We start from the raw sequence: 19245 nt of genomic DNA on the forward strand, positions 1-19245 counted from the left end.
AAGTTATTTACTTTGTGTCTGTTCTATATTTATTTAGCTATGTACATGTTGTCTCTCCCCTGTCAGAATATAAACTTCTCGAGGGTAGGGATTGTTTCTTTCCTGTATTTGAATAAGCAACGGCCTGGCGCAGTGTCTGGTGCTTACATACCAAGGGCTTCAAAAGTACTTAGAGTTAATGGATAAAAGGAAGGAGATGGAACTCTAAGGAGAAATGCCCATCGTCTTGCCTCACACCATCTAGACCTCCCCTCCCCCAGCCACTGGAACAGAAAGGTGCATGTATATCCTCTTTGATTATTTCACTCCCTCCTAGTTTGGTCTAGGACATGGATGGGCAACAGAGTGTTAAGAGTTCAGAAGGGTTTGGCTGTATGTCCACGGAGAACACTATAGACATGTTATCATCCCCAAACAAGGTCCAGAATAAGGCAGAGGAATTGTCTGCTACACTGACCCTCCTCTCTCCTTCTGCGGCCCCTCCCAATTTTGCTCCAAACTCTCAGGCCACATCCCAGAAGTCTCCTCAAAGTCTGGTGAAAAGGCCACAGGGCTTGGATCTCATTCTGGCTCTAACACCGATTATCAGTGTCATCCTGGACAAGTCATTTTACCTCAGTTTCTTGGCCTCAGTTTCTTCCTCTCTGAAACTAGGGAAAGGAATGCTTCCATATCCTACCTAATTCCTCCAGCTGTTAATGCATTCTCCCTTTGGAAATTAATTCATATACGCTATCTACTTATCCAGCAATTGTTGGTGGGGAACGGGAAGAGACAAAAGACAAGGACTGGCCTTGACTATAAATAAGGTGTTGGGGCAGCTAAGTGGCCTAGTGGAGTCAGGAGGACCTGAGTTCAAATCTGGCCTCAGACATTTACTAGCTGGCTGTGTGACCCTGGGCAAGTTACTTAAACCCCATTGCCTAAAAAATTAAAAAAAAATTAAAAAAATAAGGTGTCCCTTTCTACTGGGAGATGGTTTTCTCATCTAGGAGCTCCCAATATCAATCACAGGTCCAATCCTAATGATAATAATAAATAATAATAATAGTTAGCATTTATGTAGCACTTTAAGGTTGGCAAAGCACTTCACATAGATAATTTCACTTGAGCTTCACAAGAACTCTGTGAGGTTGGTGCTATTTTTGTCCCCATTTTCCTGATGAGAAAACTAAGGCTGAAAAGGGTTAAGTGACTTACTCAGGGTCATGTAGCTAGTAAGTAGCTAAGGGGGGATTTGAACTCATGTTTTTCTGACTCCAAATTGGCCACCCTATCCACTACCCTCCCCTATCCTTACTTATCTGTGAATATATTACTTCCTAGATCCAGGAGAATGCAAGCTTCTTGAGGGCAGGGATTATTCTTTGATTGGCTTTGTATCTCCTGTGTGTAACACAGTGCCTGGAACATAGACAACTAAGTTTTTTGTTTGTATGTTTCGTTTTTTGCTGAGTTGAATTGTATTGTGAGTCTTATAATGTAGTCTGGAAACGTGAGTTATTATGTCCCCAGGCCTCTCCTGGCCTTGTTGCTGAGATGCCCAGGGCAGGTGGAAAGCCCATCACCAGAGGGAGCAGGGGGTCAATTGCTAAGGAGCAAGGAGCTGGCCTTTGGATAGCAGTGTGGGGCACTCGCCAATCATTCATTTGTGCACGCTCTCTCCCTTAGCTGGGGCCTTGCCATGCATGGCAGTTCCCCAGACAGAGCCCGTGGCAGCTCGCCCTAAATACACCTTGGTTCTGCTCTCATCACTTTGTTCATTAGTGGTTTGCATTTGGTGTAATTTGGCCAGCACCTCTCGCACTTTGCAGTAGGCACCACAATTTATTCCATATGGAAGCAGCTAAGAGGATGAGTACAAGTTATCGGGATCACTGAACCGGAGCCGTGTTTGCCTAGAAGAAGGTGTTACATGCTAAACTAAACATGACAAGAGCTAACTACAATATCCCATCTGACAGATTCTGTGGGATTCTCCCTTCTTACAAAGAAGTCCATGAGCAGGATCTCATTGTAGGCAGCGATTAGGTGACGATGCCAGCTGAGGTCTTGTGGAGAGGGGGCGCTGCAGAGGATGTCCCAGCAACTCCCTCACCTTCTTCCTCCCCTGCAATTCTCCCATTCAGGCCTCTCTGCCTGAGGGGTGCAATACAGGTAGGGCACTTGTCTCCAGAGGGCCTCTGTTTGAGTGCATACTTGTTCCCTGGGAGGGGGAGGGGGATGACTGCTGGCAGAACTGCCCTCTAGCCATCTCTCATTAGTACAGATTAGATGGTGATGCAGTACAAAGAGGGATGAATCAGTATTCAAAACCTGGCTCTGTGTGACTTTGGGCTCATAGGCTGAGAGAATTAGAGCTGCGAAAAACTCTACAAAAACTCTACAAGACATAGAGTCCAATTTCCTCATTTGGTAGATGAGGAAACTGAGGCACATAGAGCTTATATGGCTTGCCCAGTTCACACAGCTAGTAAATGTCTAAGAGAGAATTCAAACTCAGGCCTTTCTGACTATTCACTAAGCCATCTTGCTGTCTCTAAAGCTTTAGAGCTGGAAATGACCCCAAAAGCCAAGGCTAGCCCCTATTTTTAAAGATGAGGGAAACTGAGGTACAGAGGAGAATGGTGACTTGCTCTCTGGGCCTCAATTTCCTTATTTGTAAAATGAGCACCTCCTCCGAATCTATGCCTTCATATACCTATGATCAGATTAATTAGCTATCATTTGAGAAGGTACAGAAAACCAGATTTTTTGGGGGGGGAGGGAGACACAGAATGGGGAGACTTGGCTGAACAATCAAGGCAGCAACAGACCAGGGCAACACAGAGTTTGAAAACCTAAAGGTTTACTGACAATCACTCTTCTTCTAAAAGAAAACCCCAACCTTCCCTGGTTTTGCCAGTCAAAAAGCATTCGTTAAGTGCCTACTATGTGCTAGGCACTGTGCTATATGTCTAGGGATACAAAAAGAAGAAAGAAAAAGCCCCCAACCCTGCCTTCAAGGAGCTCACATTCTAATGGCACAGACAACATGTTAGGTACATACATAGGTATAGATGTGATATGTGCAGAGTAGATAGAAGATAATCTCAAAGGAGAGAACACCAGCAGCTAGGAGCAGGGAACAGGAAAGGCCTCCCTCACGTGGGATTTCAGTTGATTATTGAAACAGCCCAAATGGAGAGGTGAGGATAGAGAGGATTTCGGGCATAGGGGACAACCAGTGCAAAGGCCTGGAGGTAGGGAATGAACAAAGTGTTGTTTGTGAGGATCACCCAGTAGGCCAGGGTAGTTGAAAGATCCCTAGGATGTGCAGGGAAGGAAAGTCTAAGAAGCCAATCTTGGAGGTACTAGGGAGCCATTGAGTTTATTATGTGGAGGGATGGCATGGTCAGACACGTGCTTTAGGAAACTCACTTTGCCATCAGGGTGGTGAATGGATTGGAGTAGGGAGGCCCTTGAGGAAGGAAAGCCTATTAAAGAGCTATTGTCCAGGTGAGAGTTGATGGGGACCCAGCTTCATAAGAGTGGAGAGAAGGGGACTGATATGCAAAAAGCTGTGAAGGTAGAAATCCCAAGGTCTGGCAGCTAGCTGGTTGACTCGGTGGGGTGATTGTGACCAAACAGTCAAGGCTGACCTCGAGGTGACAAGCCAGGGTGACTAAGAAGATAGCGGCACCCTTGTCAGTAATAGGGAAGTCAGGGGAAAAGGAGAGTGGGGGGGTTGGGGGTGGGAGGAGGTAATGAGTTCTGTTTTGGGCACATTGAGTTTGAGGTGACCAGAAGGTAGTTGATGACGCAGAATCAGAGGTCAGGAAGGGGACTAGGGGTAGACACTTACATCTGAGAATCATCTTCATAGAGATGATCATGGAACCTACGGGAGGTGATGAGATTGCCGAGTGAGCCTAAGACTAGAAGAGGACTTGAGACAGAGCCTTAGAAGGTTTGTGGGAATTATCTGAAGGAGACCGAGAAAGAAACGTCCCACTGGCAGAAGAGTGTCACGAAACCTAGAGGGGAGAAAACATCCTGGAGATGAGGCTGGTCAACAGTATCAAAGACTGCGGAAAGGTCAGGATGAAAACCCAGAAAAGACCATTAGATGGGGCAGGTAAGGGGGCATTGGTAGCTTCGGAGAAGACAGTTTTAATGGAATGATGAGGTTGGAAGACAAGGAGCACAGAGGGTTGAGAAGAGTGGAGACACCAAATGTAGATGTTTTATCAAGGAGATTAGCTCAGAAGAAGAGGAGAGGTATAGGGCAAGAGCAGAGAAGGTAGGATCTGCTGTCGTTGTTTAGTCATTTTTCAGTCATGTCTGACTCTTCGTGAACCCATATGGGGTTTTATTGGCAAAGTTACTGGGGCAGTTTGCCATTTGCTTCTCTAACTTATTTTACACATGAGTAAACTGAGGTAAACAGAGGTAAGTGACTTGCCCAGGTAAGTGTTGGCTGAGGCTAGATGTGAACTCAGGTCTTCCTGACTCCAGGCTATTCGCTTTACCACCTACCTGCCCAGGTAGGATGTAGGGAGAGTTTTTAAGGATGGGGGAGCAAACAGGGAGAGATTGAAAATAAGATAGAGAGTAGAGATGACAGTGAGAGCAGTCCTCTGGAGAGGATAGGGTGGGATGGGATCATTTGTGCTCGAAGAAGGGTTGGCCTTGACAAAGAGAAGGGCCATTTCTTCAGAATGAAGGAGGAAATAGCAAGGGAAGACAACTGAGTGATGAGCTGAGCAGAACAGGAGGAGAAGCTCTCTGTCAATGGCCTCCATTTTGTTCAGTGAAATATGAAGCAATTGAGAGCATCTGAAAGCAGAGAGGGGGGTGTCATGGGAGAGGAGACATGAGGATGTGGAGGAGCCACTGGAGACAGTCTGCTAGCTAATTCATTTGGGAGGAGTTGAAGGATTGCCTTCTGGCAGGGAGAGCCCAGTTGAGATGAGGGAACATTAATTTGTGGTGGATTCAGTATAATTTTGCAATTTTCTCCTGTTCTGTTGAGCAGCACATGAAGAGGAATGAAAGAGGATGACAAGGGCAGTAACCCAGGGCTGAGGTTTGGCCAGGCCTTCTTGGTGCTGAGACAAGGAAGAGTTGAACTGGACCACCAGAGGTTTAGGGGAGGAAAGGGAGAAGAGTGTAGCTAGTGTGAATTTAGGGAATAGGGCCCAGGAAAGGATTCAGGGGTGAAGGCAATGGAGGTCATGGTATGGCTAAAGAACAGCGATGGGGGGTAGGGTATAAGGGAGAGGGAAAGGTGGAATCAGATAAAGGGATTTCAGAGTTCATAAACATGGAAATGGAAGAGTGGTGGGTGACCAGATCAAGGGTATAACCACCTCTGCATAAGGTCAAAGTGCAGCAAAGTACTACTGGTCATGAGAAATGGGTGGATTGAGGAACTGGGGAGTTAGGCCATTTGAGGCAATGCCAATATGTATGCTGCTGTCCCCTGGTATCAGGGCAGAAATTGGGGAGGAGAGAAAGACTGGGAGTCCTGGCACTGAACTCAAGGAAAGCAGGACGGTGTCTTGGTGGCTGGTAAGTAACAGCCGTGGGGATCTGGACTGGGTGCTAGAACCTCAGAGGAGAACAAGGGACTGAACAATAGTGGGAGAGGAAGTCTTTGGGGACGCCTCACTGACCCTGTCCTCCCCTTGACGGATGGTCAGGATAGGACTGAGGGACTCTCCCATCAGCCGTCCCGAAAGCCACGGCCTTCTTCCATCTCTGACTCTCCTCTTGGGTGTCCTGAGCTGCTAGGAGTTACCGAGAAGGGGGAGGTACAGGTTAAGAGTTGGGAGGGGAGAGACGTGATGTCACTTCCCAAGTCCCAGATACCCGCCCCTGGAAGCTAGAAGGAGACTCCTAAAGCACCAGTCTGATCAGGTCACTCTTGTGCTCCAAAAGCTCCTGTGGCTCCCTATTCCCTCCAGGGTAAAAGACAAACCCTCCACGTGGCATTAAAGTCCTTCACGACTTGGTCCAAGTGTCTCTGTGGCTACTCATGTCTGCGACGTGGAACTCAGGCCAGTTGCCACCTCCTACAAGAAACCTGGCCTGATTCCCCATTAGTGCTCCCTGCACTCTCAATTACTTTGCATTGAACTTCAAGTTTTACTTCTAAATGGCCACGTTGGATCCTCCTGGTAAGCTCCTTGACAGCCATGAAGAGTGCTGGATTTGGAGTCAGAAGGCTCAGGTTCTAATCCTGCCTCTGACCTTATTATCTGTGTGACCTTGAGCAAGTCACTTGACTTGGGTCTTGGTTGGCTTATCTGTACAATGATGGAGTTGGATTAGATGGCTCCCAAGGTCCTCATTTTTGCCTGTGTGTCCCCAGCTCCCAGAACAGAGCCTGGGGCAGGGGAAGCCTTGTTGAGTTGAACTGAACTGAATTGACTTGCTGGGGACTTGCCCTCTCTTCCCTTTCCCAGTGGGGTCTAACTGAAGGGATAGGGATGGCATGAGGATCTAAAGCCTGAAGGGAGGAAGCACTGCCTTGAGTCAGAGAACCTGGATTCCGATCCCACAGGTGACGCATATTAATTGTATGAGTTGGACTGAATCCTCCTGGGCCTCAGTTTCCTCACCTATAAATGAGGGGTGTAGGCCAGATGGCCTCTGGGCTCCTGTCCAGCTCTCCAATGTGAGCCTACGATACTCCGAAGGACTGGTCCAATGAGCTCCAAGCCATGAGATTGGCGGTTTGCTGTGTAAGGGAGGAATGGCACCATTGGGTGAGCCAGGCCTGCCCTCACCTCCTCTGCTGCCACCTCAGCCAACAGGTACTGCAGCCTGGACGGTTCTGGGGGAGGGGGAATACAGAGGCTGGGAGGGGGGTGACAGGGAGAAGCCAGTTCCCTCTGAACAGCCAAGAAGGCAGGCCCAGAGTTAAAACCCACAGCAGGAGGAGAGGAGAGATGCCAGGAGAGCCAGAAAAAAAATGGCATGAGAGATGAGGAAGGCAGCTGGGCAAGTTAAAATATGCAGATGGAGAGATGTGAGACGTGCCGAGAAGAGAAGCAAGACCCAGCTCCTGGGCCTGAGGAGCTGCCTCAGAAACCTGCCTGGAGACACAGAGAATGAAGGGCTGGCCTCCTCCACCACCCAGGGACCCCTACTTCGGCCTGCATCTAAGCAGGAGCATGGAGGAAATCTAGGTGGGAAGGTGAGCACCTCGTCCTGTGTGTCTGCATGGACACAAATAACTTTGGTAACTGCCCAGGTCTGAGGGACCAGGGGGCTGGGACAAGCAGCCCTGCAGGGAAGGCCCGTCCTGCCCTAGCATAGGCCTCCTGGGTGCGGGGCCCATCCCCAGAGGCCTAGGGTAGAACACTGACTTGGGGGACTGGGGACTTGGGTTCCAATCTCAGCCCCAAATCTTACTACCTATATAATTTTGGACAAGTTACTTCACCACTAGATTTGTGACCCTATGACCTTTTGTTCTTTCACCTGACCCTTGACCTATAACCAAGTGACTGACCTTCTGAAAGTCTAATGGACTTGGGATAATCCAACAGAGTCCTGAAAGAGTCCTTTGTTTTAAGAGGAGGAAACTGAGACCCAGAGAGAAATACTTGCCCTGGGGCATCTGTAGCATACCTGGGCTTTGGATTCTAGATAAAATTTTCTTTATATCCCACTGAACTGCTCAGAGGAAGCTAGGGGGACCAGTGGGTAGACTGCTAGACCTAGAGTCAGGGAGACCTGAGTTCAAATCCAGCTGTAGACTCTTATAGCTGTGTGAGCCTCATTTCTCTGTATTGCTGCTCTGCTTTGGAACTTTTCTGACTGATTTCCCATCATGCCTCCATGTCAGGTACCTCACCCTGTCTCCCCCCTCCCCACTTTTCAGCTTCCTTCCCCCATTAGATTGTAAGCTCCCTGAGAGCAGGGACTGGCTTTCTTTTTTCATATTTGTATATCCAGTGCTTAGCATGGTGCCTGGCTGTGCTTAATAAGTACACCTGCCACACCTCAGACCAGGGGGTAAGGATTTCCTTATACACAGATCATGTCTGCAGGGGCCTCCAGCCCCTCTCCCCTCTGATCCATCTTGCACACCATCTCCAGGTCAGTCTCCCCAAAGTAATGCTTTCATCAGGTCACCCAGAATCCTCCCTCCTTCCTAAGAATCTATACAGGGATTCCCTCTGGCTCACACAATTCATATAAATGATTTTTAGTCTGGCCTTCAAGGCTTCACTCTCCAATCTTATTCCCCAACACCTGCCCTCTCTCCTTCTATTGAGTTGACCTTGATGACTTGTCTCCAAAATCCACTGAGTTCATCCCAGTTCTACACTTAGGTTCACCTCTTTCTCCTCTCCCCCCAGTAGAATGTAAGCTCTTTGAGGGCAAGAATTGGTTTTGCTCTGTCCCTAATCCCCAGTGCCCGGTATTAATAAATGCTTGTTGACATAGCAGGCACTTTTTGTCATGTTTGCGGGATTTAAATGAGTCGTGGTAGTCTGTAACAAGCATTGATGAAACACTTGCTCCATGCCTGGAAACCAAAAAACAGGCCCTGCCCCCAAGGAAGGAGCTCCCAGGGCCAACCCCCATCTTCCTTTCCTTTCTTTTTTTGGTTTTTGCCTCTGATTTAATTAGTTTAAGGAACTCCCAGTGAGGTACCTTCCTCTACTATTGTAGGTCAGCATCTTTTCTGCAATTTTAGTTGTTAATGAGTTGCCTGAGAGATCAAGAATTTGACTTGCCCAGGGTCACACAGATGGCAGAAGTGGGCCTTGAAATGATTCAGAGTCAGCTCTCTGCCCACCAGACCACGCTGGCCCTTCCTTTCTTCCTGCCTTTATTCGGGGCACTGCTGCCCTGACCCCCTCCCGCCCTCCAGACTTACTTTTCCAGCACAGACATGATGATTGGGGGTAGAACCAGGATGGGCATGGGAAGGACCACTCGAGTCAGGGCCGTCTCGATCAGTGCCTGGGGAGCCAAGCAAAAGGGTTAGGTGAGGTTGTCTGTCTGGGCTGGGGTCCCAGAGTAACCTTTCCACACCAAATCTCCCTTTCCTCATCATCCCTACAAAATCATGCTAATTTGGATCTGCTTAGGGCAGCTGGTGATCTAGAACAGGGGTGGAGAACCTGTGGACTCAAGGCCACATGTGGCCTTCTAGGTCTTTGGGTGTGGCCTTTTGACTCAGGCCAGGTTTTACAGAAGGGGATTTGTTCTGTGAAGTTGGGATTCAGTCAAAGGGCCATACTTGAGGACCTAAAGGGCCACATGTGGCCTCCAGGCTGCAGTTCCCCACTCCTGGTCTAGAGAATCACCATCTGAACAAGGTACATTCATTTCTGGGCCTCAGTTTTCTCATCTGCAAAATGGGGATAACCTTTAAACTGCCTATATCACAGGGTGTCTGTAGGGAAAGCCCCTTGTAAAATGTAACGTCTATGTCATAATTAGGAATTATTATCATGGGGGAAAGGTTGTGGTAGAGGTGGGAGTTGGGGAGATTGTCTGAAGTAGTTATGTAGAGGAAATACTTTCAATGCCTTTTAAATTTTGGTGCTCTGGAACAAAGTTCCAGTTACCTTGCCCTAGTTATGGTTCTGTTTCAAATGAAGTAAAGATGGGAGTTCCTGCCATTTGTTGTGGTGTGTGTGTGTGTGTGTGTGTGTGTGTGCATGCGCGCACGTGTGTGTAGATCTGACTTCAACGCAATCCAAGTCAAGTCAACAAGCATTTATTAAGTGCCTACTATATGCCAGGCACTGTGCTAAGCATTGGGGTTACAAAGAAAGGCAAAAAATATTCCTTAAACCCAACAGTTCTTGCCTTCAAGGAGCTCAGTCTAATGGGGGAGAGAACATGCAAGCAGCTATGTATGTACAAACAAAATATATACAGGATAAATTGGAGATAATCTTGGAGGAAAGGCACTCGAGGCTATGTTAACATTATGCATAGAATCCATTAGAAAGTGGTTCTTTTGAAAAAAAAAAAAACCTTCCCCACCCCCAACACACACACACACACTCTTACTGTACACGTTTTTTAAAGAGCAGATTCAAATCAGCTGGAACAATGCTTTGGAATGGAAATGCATTAGTACCAGACACCCAAATTCCTCGACTGCAGACTCCCGCCAGGGACGTTTAGCAAGTGTGGAAGCCAGTGTAGATACCTTAATTAACCCTTCTGAGCCAGCTCTGGGAGTTTGAGGGTATGTGTATATGTGTGTGCATGCCGGGGGTGGGGGGTCTGGAATGGCCCCCTCCTTCTCCCCATGACAAGCTGCCTGAGATCCAGAGAAAGAGTGAGGACAGAGACCGAGGAGACAAGGACGCTGCTGTCACACCGCCAGGGGGTGGAGGGAGGGGGGAAATGAGCATATGGCAGAGTTTAGATGCTTAAAAGAAAAAAAAAAAGAAAGAAGCAAAAAGCAGGTGTTGGAAGGAACAGAGAAAAAAAAACAGCTGGGGCTTGCTTGGCAAGGTGAGGGTGGTGGAGTGACTTGGAGAGAGGAGACAAAAACAAAGTCTCCCGCTGGCCTCCTGGGGATCTCCATGGGTTAGGTCAAGGTCCCTTTTGGAAGTGGGAGCATTTGACTTTTTAATGATGGTGCCAGGTATTTGGAACTGTAGGACAACAAACGCCCCCACAATGCAGCAGTGATTTCCCTGGCGGAGCCTTGCTTTGGAGGACCTGAGCTCCCACTCTGACCTGTCGCTCTGGGTCCTGGCTTTTGGGTGGAATCTATCACTTGCATTCTTCAGCAACTCCAGCTAAACCCTGCTCCGCATCCTCAGGTAGGCTAATTGGTTTCACCCCAGCCTAGCTTCCACAGAAGCTCACAGGGCCCTTCTGGTGAGTTCTGGGCCACAGAGAGCGCACAGAAGGACACTTGACACCAAATCATTTTGTTCCACACTCTAGATACTTAGGGAGGTCATGTGTTCTTTGGGATCACCCCCATGCTTGCTTTGTCCAAGTAGCTACAAAAAGGACACAAGAAAGCAACTGTTGTTGAGAATATCTCATAGTTTAGTGACCAGACCATGCTCTGGAGTCAAGGGTTCGGGGTTCAAATCCCAACTACCTATGTGATTGGGCAAGTCCCTTTATTGCCCTGGGCCTCAGTTTCTTCATCAGTAAAATGAGGGAGTTTATAGGATCAGAGATGGGAGAGACCCTAGAAGTCACTGAGTCACTTTACAGATGAGGAAATGAAGACACACAGGGTAAGTGACTTGCTCAAGTTCACACAACTAGTAAGTGTCTGAGATGGAAAAAATAAAATTTTTTTCCCTATTAAGCAGGGGGGAAAGGTATCTGAGATGGGATCTGAACCCAGATCTTTCTGACTCCAAGTCCAGTGACCTAGCCACTATACCATACTGCCTCTAGTAGAACAAGATGGCTGTGAGAGGCCCTCTAGTTCTTATTCCTTCAGTATCATTATACACCCTTTTGTGTAGGCACACAAAGTGGAAGGCAGTGATCTCCTAATGGTCAAACCCAATGGCTTTTTCTCAGTTGACATAGTTAACCTCCCCCTCCCATCTTCTCTTTTGGTTGAAATGACCCTGCTGTTCTGGTGCTCTTCCTGTTTGTACGACCCATTCAGTTCCTTTGGCTGGACCATTATCCATGCCCCGCCCTCCCAGTGTGGATGTCCCCTATGACTCCATCCTTTTACTTTTAAGATAGAATATAAACCCCTCCATTTGGCCTTTCAAGCCCTTCCCCAACTGGCCCCACTATGTTTTGCCAACTTCCTCTTCCCAGTGCAGCCAAAGTGGCCTTATCTCTGTACCACACATATGGTACTCCATTTCCTGTCTCCATGTCTTTGTAGAGGCTGTATCCCATGCCTGGAACATGCTCCTTCCTCACCCCTGCCTCAGAGAATCCCTCACTTCCTTCAAGGACCAGCTCCATCCCTATCTTCTCCCTAAAGCCTTTCCTGATCTCCCCCACCCCCAACCTGCTAGCGCCCTCTCTTCCCTGACTACTTGGTACTCAGCTACCTTTATCTATTTTGAATTTATGTTGTTTTTACTGATATATGTCCACGTCTTCCCGTAAGAATGGAAACTTCCTGAAGGCAAGCAGGCAAGTACTGTTTTATTTTTGCCATTGCATCCCCAGCACTTAGCACAACGCCTGGCACATAATGGCACTTAATAAATGCTTGTTGATGAGTGGATTGTCCTGGGCCCTCTTCTGCCCCTTATTGTTTCTCAACAGTTCCCATGAATTCAATAATCACCTCTGTGCAATGGACTCACAAATCTTTTATCTCCAACCTGAAATTCTCTCCTAAGTGGGTCCAGTGCCACATCCTCATCTGCTGGGCATCTCCACTTGACTATCCCATTGGCATAGCAAACACCTGTCCAAAGTAGAGTTCCTTCTTCCTCCTCATCTGCCATTCTGCTATTGGGGGCACCAACATCCTCCCAGGCATCCAGGCTCATGGCCTCAATGGCACACTTAACTCTTTCCTCACCTTCCCCACTCACATCTAATCAGCTGCAAACCTTGTCAGTCCTACTTCCCACCATATCTCTTGACTCCATATCCTTCTTTCAATTCACATGAATATTACCCTAATCCAGACTGGGACTATTGTAGTTTCCTCCCAATTGGTTTTCCTACTTCTAATCTCTCTCTACTCCAATCCAATCTCTACATGAATGTCAAAATCCCTTTCTAAGACAAATTTGGTCCTGTTACTATCTCCTCCTAGCTCCCTATTGCCTCCAGGATAAAACACAACTTCTTCTTACAAGCATTTAAGGCCCCTCACAATGGGTTCTAACTTACCTTTGCAGCCCTCATCCTCTTCCTGTGCTGGGTGCTCCAGACACATTGGGCTACCTGCTATTCAGTGAACTCAACATTCCATCTGCCTTCCAACAAACCATCCTCCATGCCTGGAATGCCCTGCCTCCCCCACTCCTTCAAGTGCCTCTAGTCCTTCCCATCAATGCCTCTGGGGTAAATGGCCTCTGAGACCCCTTCTGGCTCCTATCTATGAGGTCTCCCCAGGCCTCCCAGCCTCCCAAGCCTTCACTTCTCAGGAAACTTTCCTTCTCAGTATGTATATCTATGTAACTATTCATTTACATGTTGTCTCCCCAGTGAGTATGTCAGCTCCTTGAAGACAGAGACTGTTTTGTGTTTATCCTTTCTCCGTATTCCCAGCAATTAGCACAGTACCTGGCACATTCTAAGCACTTAATAAATGCTTGCTGCAATTTCTGCCTAGGTTAACCTACTTATTAGGGAAGTTATATAAGCTATACCAACCAAACTACCAAAGAATTATTTTATAGAGCTAGAAAAAATAATGAAATTCATCTGGAAGAACAAAAGGTCCAGAATATCAAGGAAACTGATGAAGAGAAATGCAAGGGAAGATGGCCTAGCTGATCCAGATCTTAAATTGTATTATAAAGCAGCAATCATCAAAACTACTTGGTACTGGCTAAGAAATAGAGTGGTGGATCATTGGAATAAGTTAGGTACACAAGACCCAATACACAATAAAATAGTAAATGACAGCAGTAATCTAGTGTTTGATAAACCCAAAGAGCCCAGCTTTTGGGACAAGAACTCATCATTTGACAAAAATTGCTGAGACAACTGGAAAGAGGTTTGGCAGAAACTAGGCATAGACCAACATCTCACACCATATACCAAGATAAGGTCAAAATGGATAAATGATTTAGATATAAAGGGTGATATCACAAGTAAACTAGGGGAGCATGGAAAAATTTGCCTATCAGGTCTATCGATAGGGCAAAATTTATTACCAAACAACAGATAGAGAGGGTCATGGGAAGTAAAGTAGATAATTTTGATCACATGAAATTAAAAAGCTTTTGCACAAACAAAACTAATGCAGCCAAAATTGGAAGGAGAACAGGAATGTTGGAAGAAAAAACTTTTACAGCAAGTTTCTCTTCTACAAGCCTCACTTCTCAAATATATAGAGAATTGAGCCTAATTTATAAAAAATAAGAGCCGTTTCCCAGTTAATAAATGGCCAAAGGATATGAACAGTTTTCAGAAGGAGAAATCAAAGCTATCAATAGCCACATGAAAAAATTCTCTAAATTACTACTGATTAGAGTAATGAACATTAAATCAACTCTTAGCTATCACCTTATACCTATCACATTGGCTAATATGACAGAAAAGGAAAATAAAAAATGCTGGAGGGGGATGTGGAAAAATAAAGACACTAATGCACTGTTGGTGGAATTGTGAACTGATTTAACCATTCTGGAGAACAATTTAGAACTTTGCCCAAAGGGCTATAAAACTGAGCATGCCCTTTGGCCCAGCAATGAACCACTACTGGTTCATACCCCAAAGAGATCAAAGAAAAGGGAAAAGGACTGATCTATATTCATTTTGAGAAGGAGTTTTTTGGTTTCACTCTACACTGCCAAATGTGGCTGTGACATGAAGGAGGTTAAGAATCTAGAGGATTGGGCATGGTACAGTGAGGAAAGGGCAGGGTCATAGGAGCATAGATTTAGACATGAAAGGGACCTTTGAGGTCACTTAATCCAATGCTTTCATTTTACAATTGAGGAAATAGAGGCCCAGAATGGCCAAGTGACTGCCACCAAGCAGTAGCGGAGCCAAGATTCGAACCCAGAGCCTTGGACTCCAGATTTCAACTGTACTGTGGGCCAGTACATGGGGGTAGGGAGCAGGCATCAGAGTAAGTAGCAGCCAAGCTGAGGCATATGGCCTTCCTTTACCTCCCAGTTTTGTCAAGGGTTAGTTGTCAAGGGTTAGATGATCTAGAGAGTGGCCTGGGGTGAACAGAGAATAGGTGTGGGCAGAAGGACCTGAAGAAAGAAGAATGAGAGAGTTTTAATCACTGGCAGGACTGCCATGCATGAAGAGATAAGGGATAAAGCTCATTCCAAGAGAACTGGGGCCCTTGGAGGGCTGGGGTTTTTTGATTTTGTCTTTATACTCTCAGGATCAGCAAGTTAGATGCCTAAAAACTCTTTGTCTAACTGAATTAAGAATGAAAGACAGCAGTGGTAGGAGAAAGAGAAATGTTTGATAATTGAAAAACAAGGAAAGAGGCGGGGGTCCAAAGCTCCTTCTCCCTCACGCCTGGATCTCAAGCAAGACAAAGCAACGTGAAGCAAAACAAGACAAGGCTTCTTAGCACGATTTTCAGCTCTTGTTTTCACCACTTCTCTTGCCGGGTGGGCAGTGCCCTGAGTGCCCAGAATCCTTCACTCCTTTTACAATGTCCTATGCTCTGCCATCTCCTTTTAAAACGTGCCTGCTCTCAGGATCCCAGGAAAAGGTCCCCGTTAGAGGCCCAACAGATCATTGAATCCAACTCCCCCATTTTACAGAGAAACCAAGGGAAGCCCAAAGGGAAATGACTTGCTCAAGGTCACCTGGGAAATAAGTGGAAGAATCATAACTCAGGCCTAGGGACCCAGTTCCAGCCCAATGCCTTCCCCTTTCCCTTTACATGTCTTGCATGTGCCTAGATATTTCTATGTTGTCTCACCCGTTAGAATGTAAGCTTCTGGAGGGCAGGGACTAATTTTTGCTTTTTCAGGACTGTTAACCCAGGGCCTGGCACACTTAATAAATGACTGCTGACTGATTAAAAAAAAAAAGACAAATAACAGCGATCAGAGGCTGGCTCCCTGCCCATTGCCCACCCCTGGCCCCAGGGCCCCAACTCACATGTCTGGCTGCAATTCTTGAGGAGCCCACGACGTTGCCATCACTGTCCAGGACATCAATTCCTTCCTCCAATTCATTGTGCCTCATCAGGACCACGTTGCAGATATTGGCACTTGCTGGGTAGGGGAAAGCAGAGAAGAGAAGTCGTTAGGTGAGAAGAAAGGGTGAGTAAAAGAGGACATGATAACCAGCAGTCAGGCCCATCGCAACCCTACCTACAATCCTCTCCAAGACGTACAGACCTTTGGGGAATTGGGGAGATTAATTCCCCTGCTTGGTATTTAAAGCTTTCCACAAACAGGTTCTTAGCCTGTTTATTATTATTATTATTGTTAGCCAGGCTTATCTAGTCTACATTATACCCCATCATGCACTCTGAATTTCATCCAAACCAGACTGCTTGTTGTTACTCAAACTTGAAATGTCATTTCTTGCCTCTATACCTTGGCTTAGGCTGTCCCCCATACCTAGAATGCCCTCCCTCCTCATCTCTGCCCTTTAGAATCCCTAGCTTTCCTCAAGGAACAACTCAGTCTGTCTCTGCCACAGGTTAATGTGGCTCCTTCCCTCTTCAAATTATCAGAGGAGTGTCCTACCTGTCCCCAAAACCAACCCAAGCTCTGGTCCGCACATGTCTGCCGATAACTTAAATTAACACCTGAGCCCAGGTTCTAAGGCAGTGCTTAGGGGGACAGGGAGGGAGGCATTCATAGCTGTTGGCATATTGTCTCTTCCATCAGACTACGACTCCTTGAGAGCAGGGACTGTGTTTTGCTTTTCTTTGAATCTGCAGCACTTAGCACAGGGCCTGGTACATAGTAGGGGCTTAATAAATGTTGACTGCAGAGTTTTGTTCCCTTTGAGCAAGGGAGATAAATGCATTATCCTGTTGAGAGAAGGGACAGCAAGTTTGAGGGTTGCACACCAGCTACCACCAGGATTTTCCCTGGACATAGACAGAGTAGGAAGCCACCTTCCCAGTGTGAGTTCAGGGGCTCCAGGAAGGAAGGCTTCCTTTCTGCACTCATTGTAATTCCCCTATCAGCAGCTCCTCACCTGGGTCCCACACGGTTCTTTCCAGGGGCTTCTTTTGAATACACACTCCCCATCCCCCTCTTCCCCCCAGGTACAAATGCAACCCTCAGTGAGTGCAAATGAGTCAATTGACCATGAACATTTAGAAAGTATTTTGAAATTTGCAAACATTTTGCACATAGACTTTCATTTGATATTCCTTACCTATAGTTGTTGTTATGACAATAATAATTATTATTAATCAAAGAATTCTACCTTAGACTAGGTGGGGACCTTGGAGGTCATCCAGGGCAAATTCCTCATTTTATAGGTAATGAGTTACTTTCCCAAGAGAGAAGAAATCACTTGCCCAGGGTCATACATGTGAGGAAGTAGCAAAAGCCAGGTTTGGGGCCTCCAAATCCACCCTACTTTCCTCTGTGACAGGACAACAGCATACAGGCATGAGACCTCTGGGTTCTAGGTTGAGAGGAAGGCACAGAGGAAGTAAGGGTGCTGCTGGGGACAGAATCGGCTGGTGTCATAACATTGCTGCTCTCTGGTCCTGATCTCCATCACTGGTGATCGATTGATTAACAAGCATTGATTAAGTACCTACTAGGTGCCACCAGGTGCTGGGATCTGCTCCCCAGCGTAGCCCTAGAACATAGAGGGGTCTAAGCAGCTGAGACCCCTGGTGCCCAATCCCTTAATTAGGTATCTTTGCTTCTGGAAATGGGGGGTTGGGATGTGGAAAGGGAGGGGGGAGGGGCTAGGCGGACTGAGAGGCTTCCTAGATTGTCAGCTGTGAAACGTCCTGAAAGGACCACCATCTGCTTCATGGGGCAGTGTCTGCCCCACCTGGGCAGAGCAGGCCTCATCTGGAGAGCTACCCAGACTAGCTGGGCTGCTGGGCTCCTCCCAACCTGCTTGGGAGTAAAAATGCAGGGGGAAGAGGGGATGATGGAGGGGTGGCCAGCAAAAGACACTAAGTGGTCTTGCTCCTTTCCTCCCTCCCCCAAAAAAGCACATTGCACAGCATTTAAAGTTTTAATTTTTGCTAATTAATGTCAATTAATTTTGTATAATGAGTGTTTAATTTTGGGGAGTGTGTGAGCCCGGGAGCTAATGCAGTTCTCGGCTGTGAATGCTGATTAGCGTCAACACCTGCTGCTTACACTCCCTCTGCTGGGGGGTGGGATGAGGGTTTGGGGAGCCAGAGTGAGGACGAGGATGGCATGGTGGGGGAGGGCAGGAGGAAGGAGAATGGGGAGATACATATGCTCTGGGAGTCTGGAGCTAGTGGGGGTGTGTGGGAAGAGACTGGGTGGGGGGTGGGGGCGCTCTAGAGAGCTCACATCTGGGGGAGAAGGTGGACCCATGAGGCCAGGCTGGGCCAGGTGAGGAGGAGCTGTCATTAAGGACCCCTCGGTGAAACAGCCAGGCCCCACGGCTGTACTGAGCACTTGGCAGGGGCAGCAGGCAGGGTGGAGGAGAGAGATTGCTAGGGAGAGAAGGGGGAAGGGTACAAAGAAGCAGCTTGGATTCCACATGGGAGAAGAAAGCAAAGAGCCAAACTAATGTAGCCCTGACCTCCAGAAGACCCCAGTCCTATGGGGGAGACTCAAAAAAGATTTGCCCTTGATTCACTGTGTGTCATCACATTTCTCTCAGCTTGGCTGCCTCCTTGGGAAAATGGGCACAGGAATGTGTAAGAGAGAGGATGGCTGAGGCAACAGCATGGTCCAGTGGATAGAGTCCTGGATTTGGTATCAGAGATCCTGAATTGGAAACTGGGCACTGCCACCTAATAGCTGTGTGACACTGAGTACACGCCACCCCTCTGGGACTCAGCTTTCTTATCTGTCCAATGAGAGAGCAAGATTAGGTAATCTCTAACGTCCCTTCCAGCTCTGGTTCTGTGATCTGGTGATGCTCTTAGAGAGGGAAAGTTCCAGTCTCAACGTAAGGTTTAAAAAAAACATTCAACCCTCAGCATGATGGAGTAGAAACTGAGGTTCAGAGACGTGAAGGGATCTGGAGTCAGGAAGCCCTGGGTTCATGGCCCACTTCTAACATCACTGGGTGTGTAACCATGGGTTGGAAGCAGGGCTGTGCTGGGCCCCCTTCTAACATCACTAGGTGTGTAACCATGGGTGGCAAGCAGAGCTGTGCTGGGCCCCCTTCTAACATCACTAGGTGTGTGTGCTGGGCCCCTTTCTAACATCACTGGGTGTGTAACCATGGGTTGGAAGCAGGGCTGTGCTGGGCCCCCTTCTAACATCGCTAGGTGTGTAACTATGGGTTGTAAGCAGGGCTGTGCTGGGCCCCCTTCTAACATTGCTAGGTGTGTGTGCTGGGCCCCTTTCTAACATCACTAGGTGTGTAACCATGGGTGGCAAGCAGGGCTGTGCTGGAGCCAGCTCAGACTGGCTCATGAGAGAGCCGACTGTTAAATTTTCAGTGTGAGCATTTACACCTCAGAAATTGGCAAATGCTACAAAC

The 19245-nt window shown here is 47.4% G+C and overlaps 1 protein-coding gene across 5 annotated transcripts in view; it reads right to left on the bottom strand.

The window, feature by feature from the left end:
• SFXN5 (sideroflexin 5) overlaps window positions 1-19245 on the bottom strand; it is a 206060-nt gene that overhangs the window by 52010 nt on the left and 134805 nt on the right. For all 5 annotated transcript variants that reach the window (XM_027840006.1, XM_027840008.1, XM_027840010.1 and 2 more), the window contains 2 exons: window positions 15727-15842; window positions 8879-8964 (listed from right to left, as the gene is read on the bottom strand). In XM_027840006.1, coding sequence (XP_027695807.1) covers window positions 8879-8964; window positions 15727-15842 — 202 coding nt within the window. The remainder of the gene's footprint in view (window positions 1-8878; window positions 8965-15726; window positions 15843-19245) is intronic.

The sequence above is a fragment of the Vombatus ursinus genome, unplaced genomic scaffold (genome assembly GCF_900497805.2).
Source record: "Vombatus ursinus unplaced genomic scaffold, bare-nosed wombat genome assembly UNPS02014837.1, whole genome shotgun sequence".
In the NCBI taxonomy this organism is placed as follows: Eukaryota; Metazoa; Chordata; class Mammalia; order Diprotodontia; family Vombatidae; genus Vombatus; species Vombatus ursinus.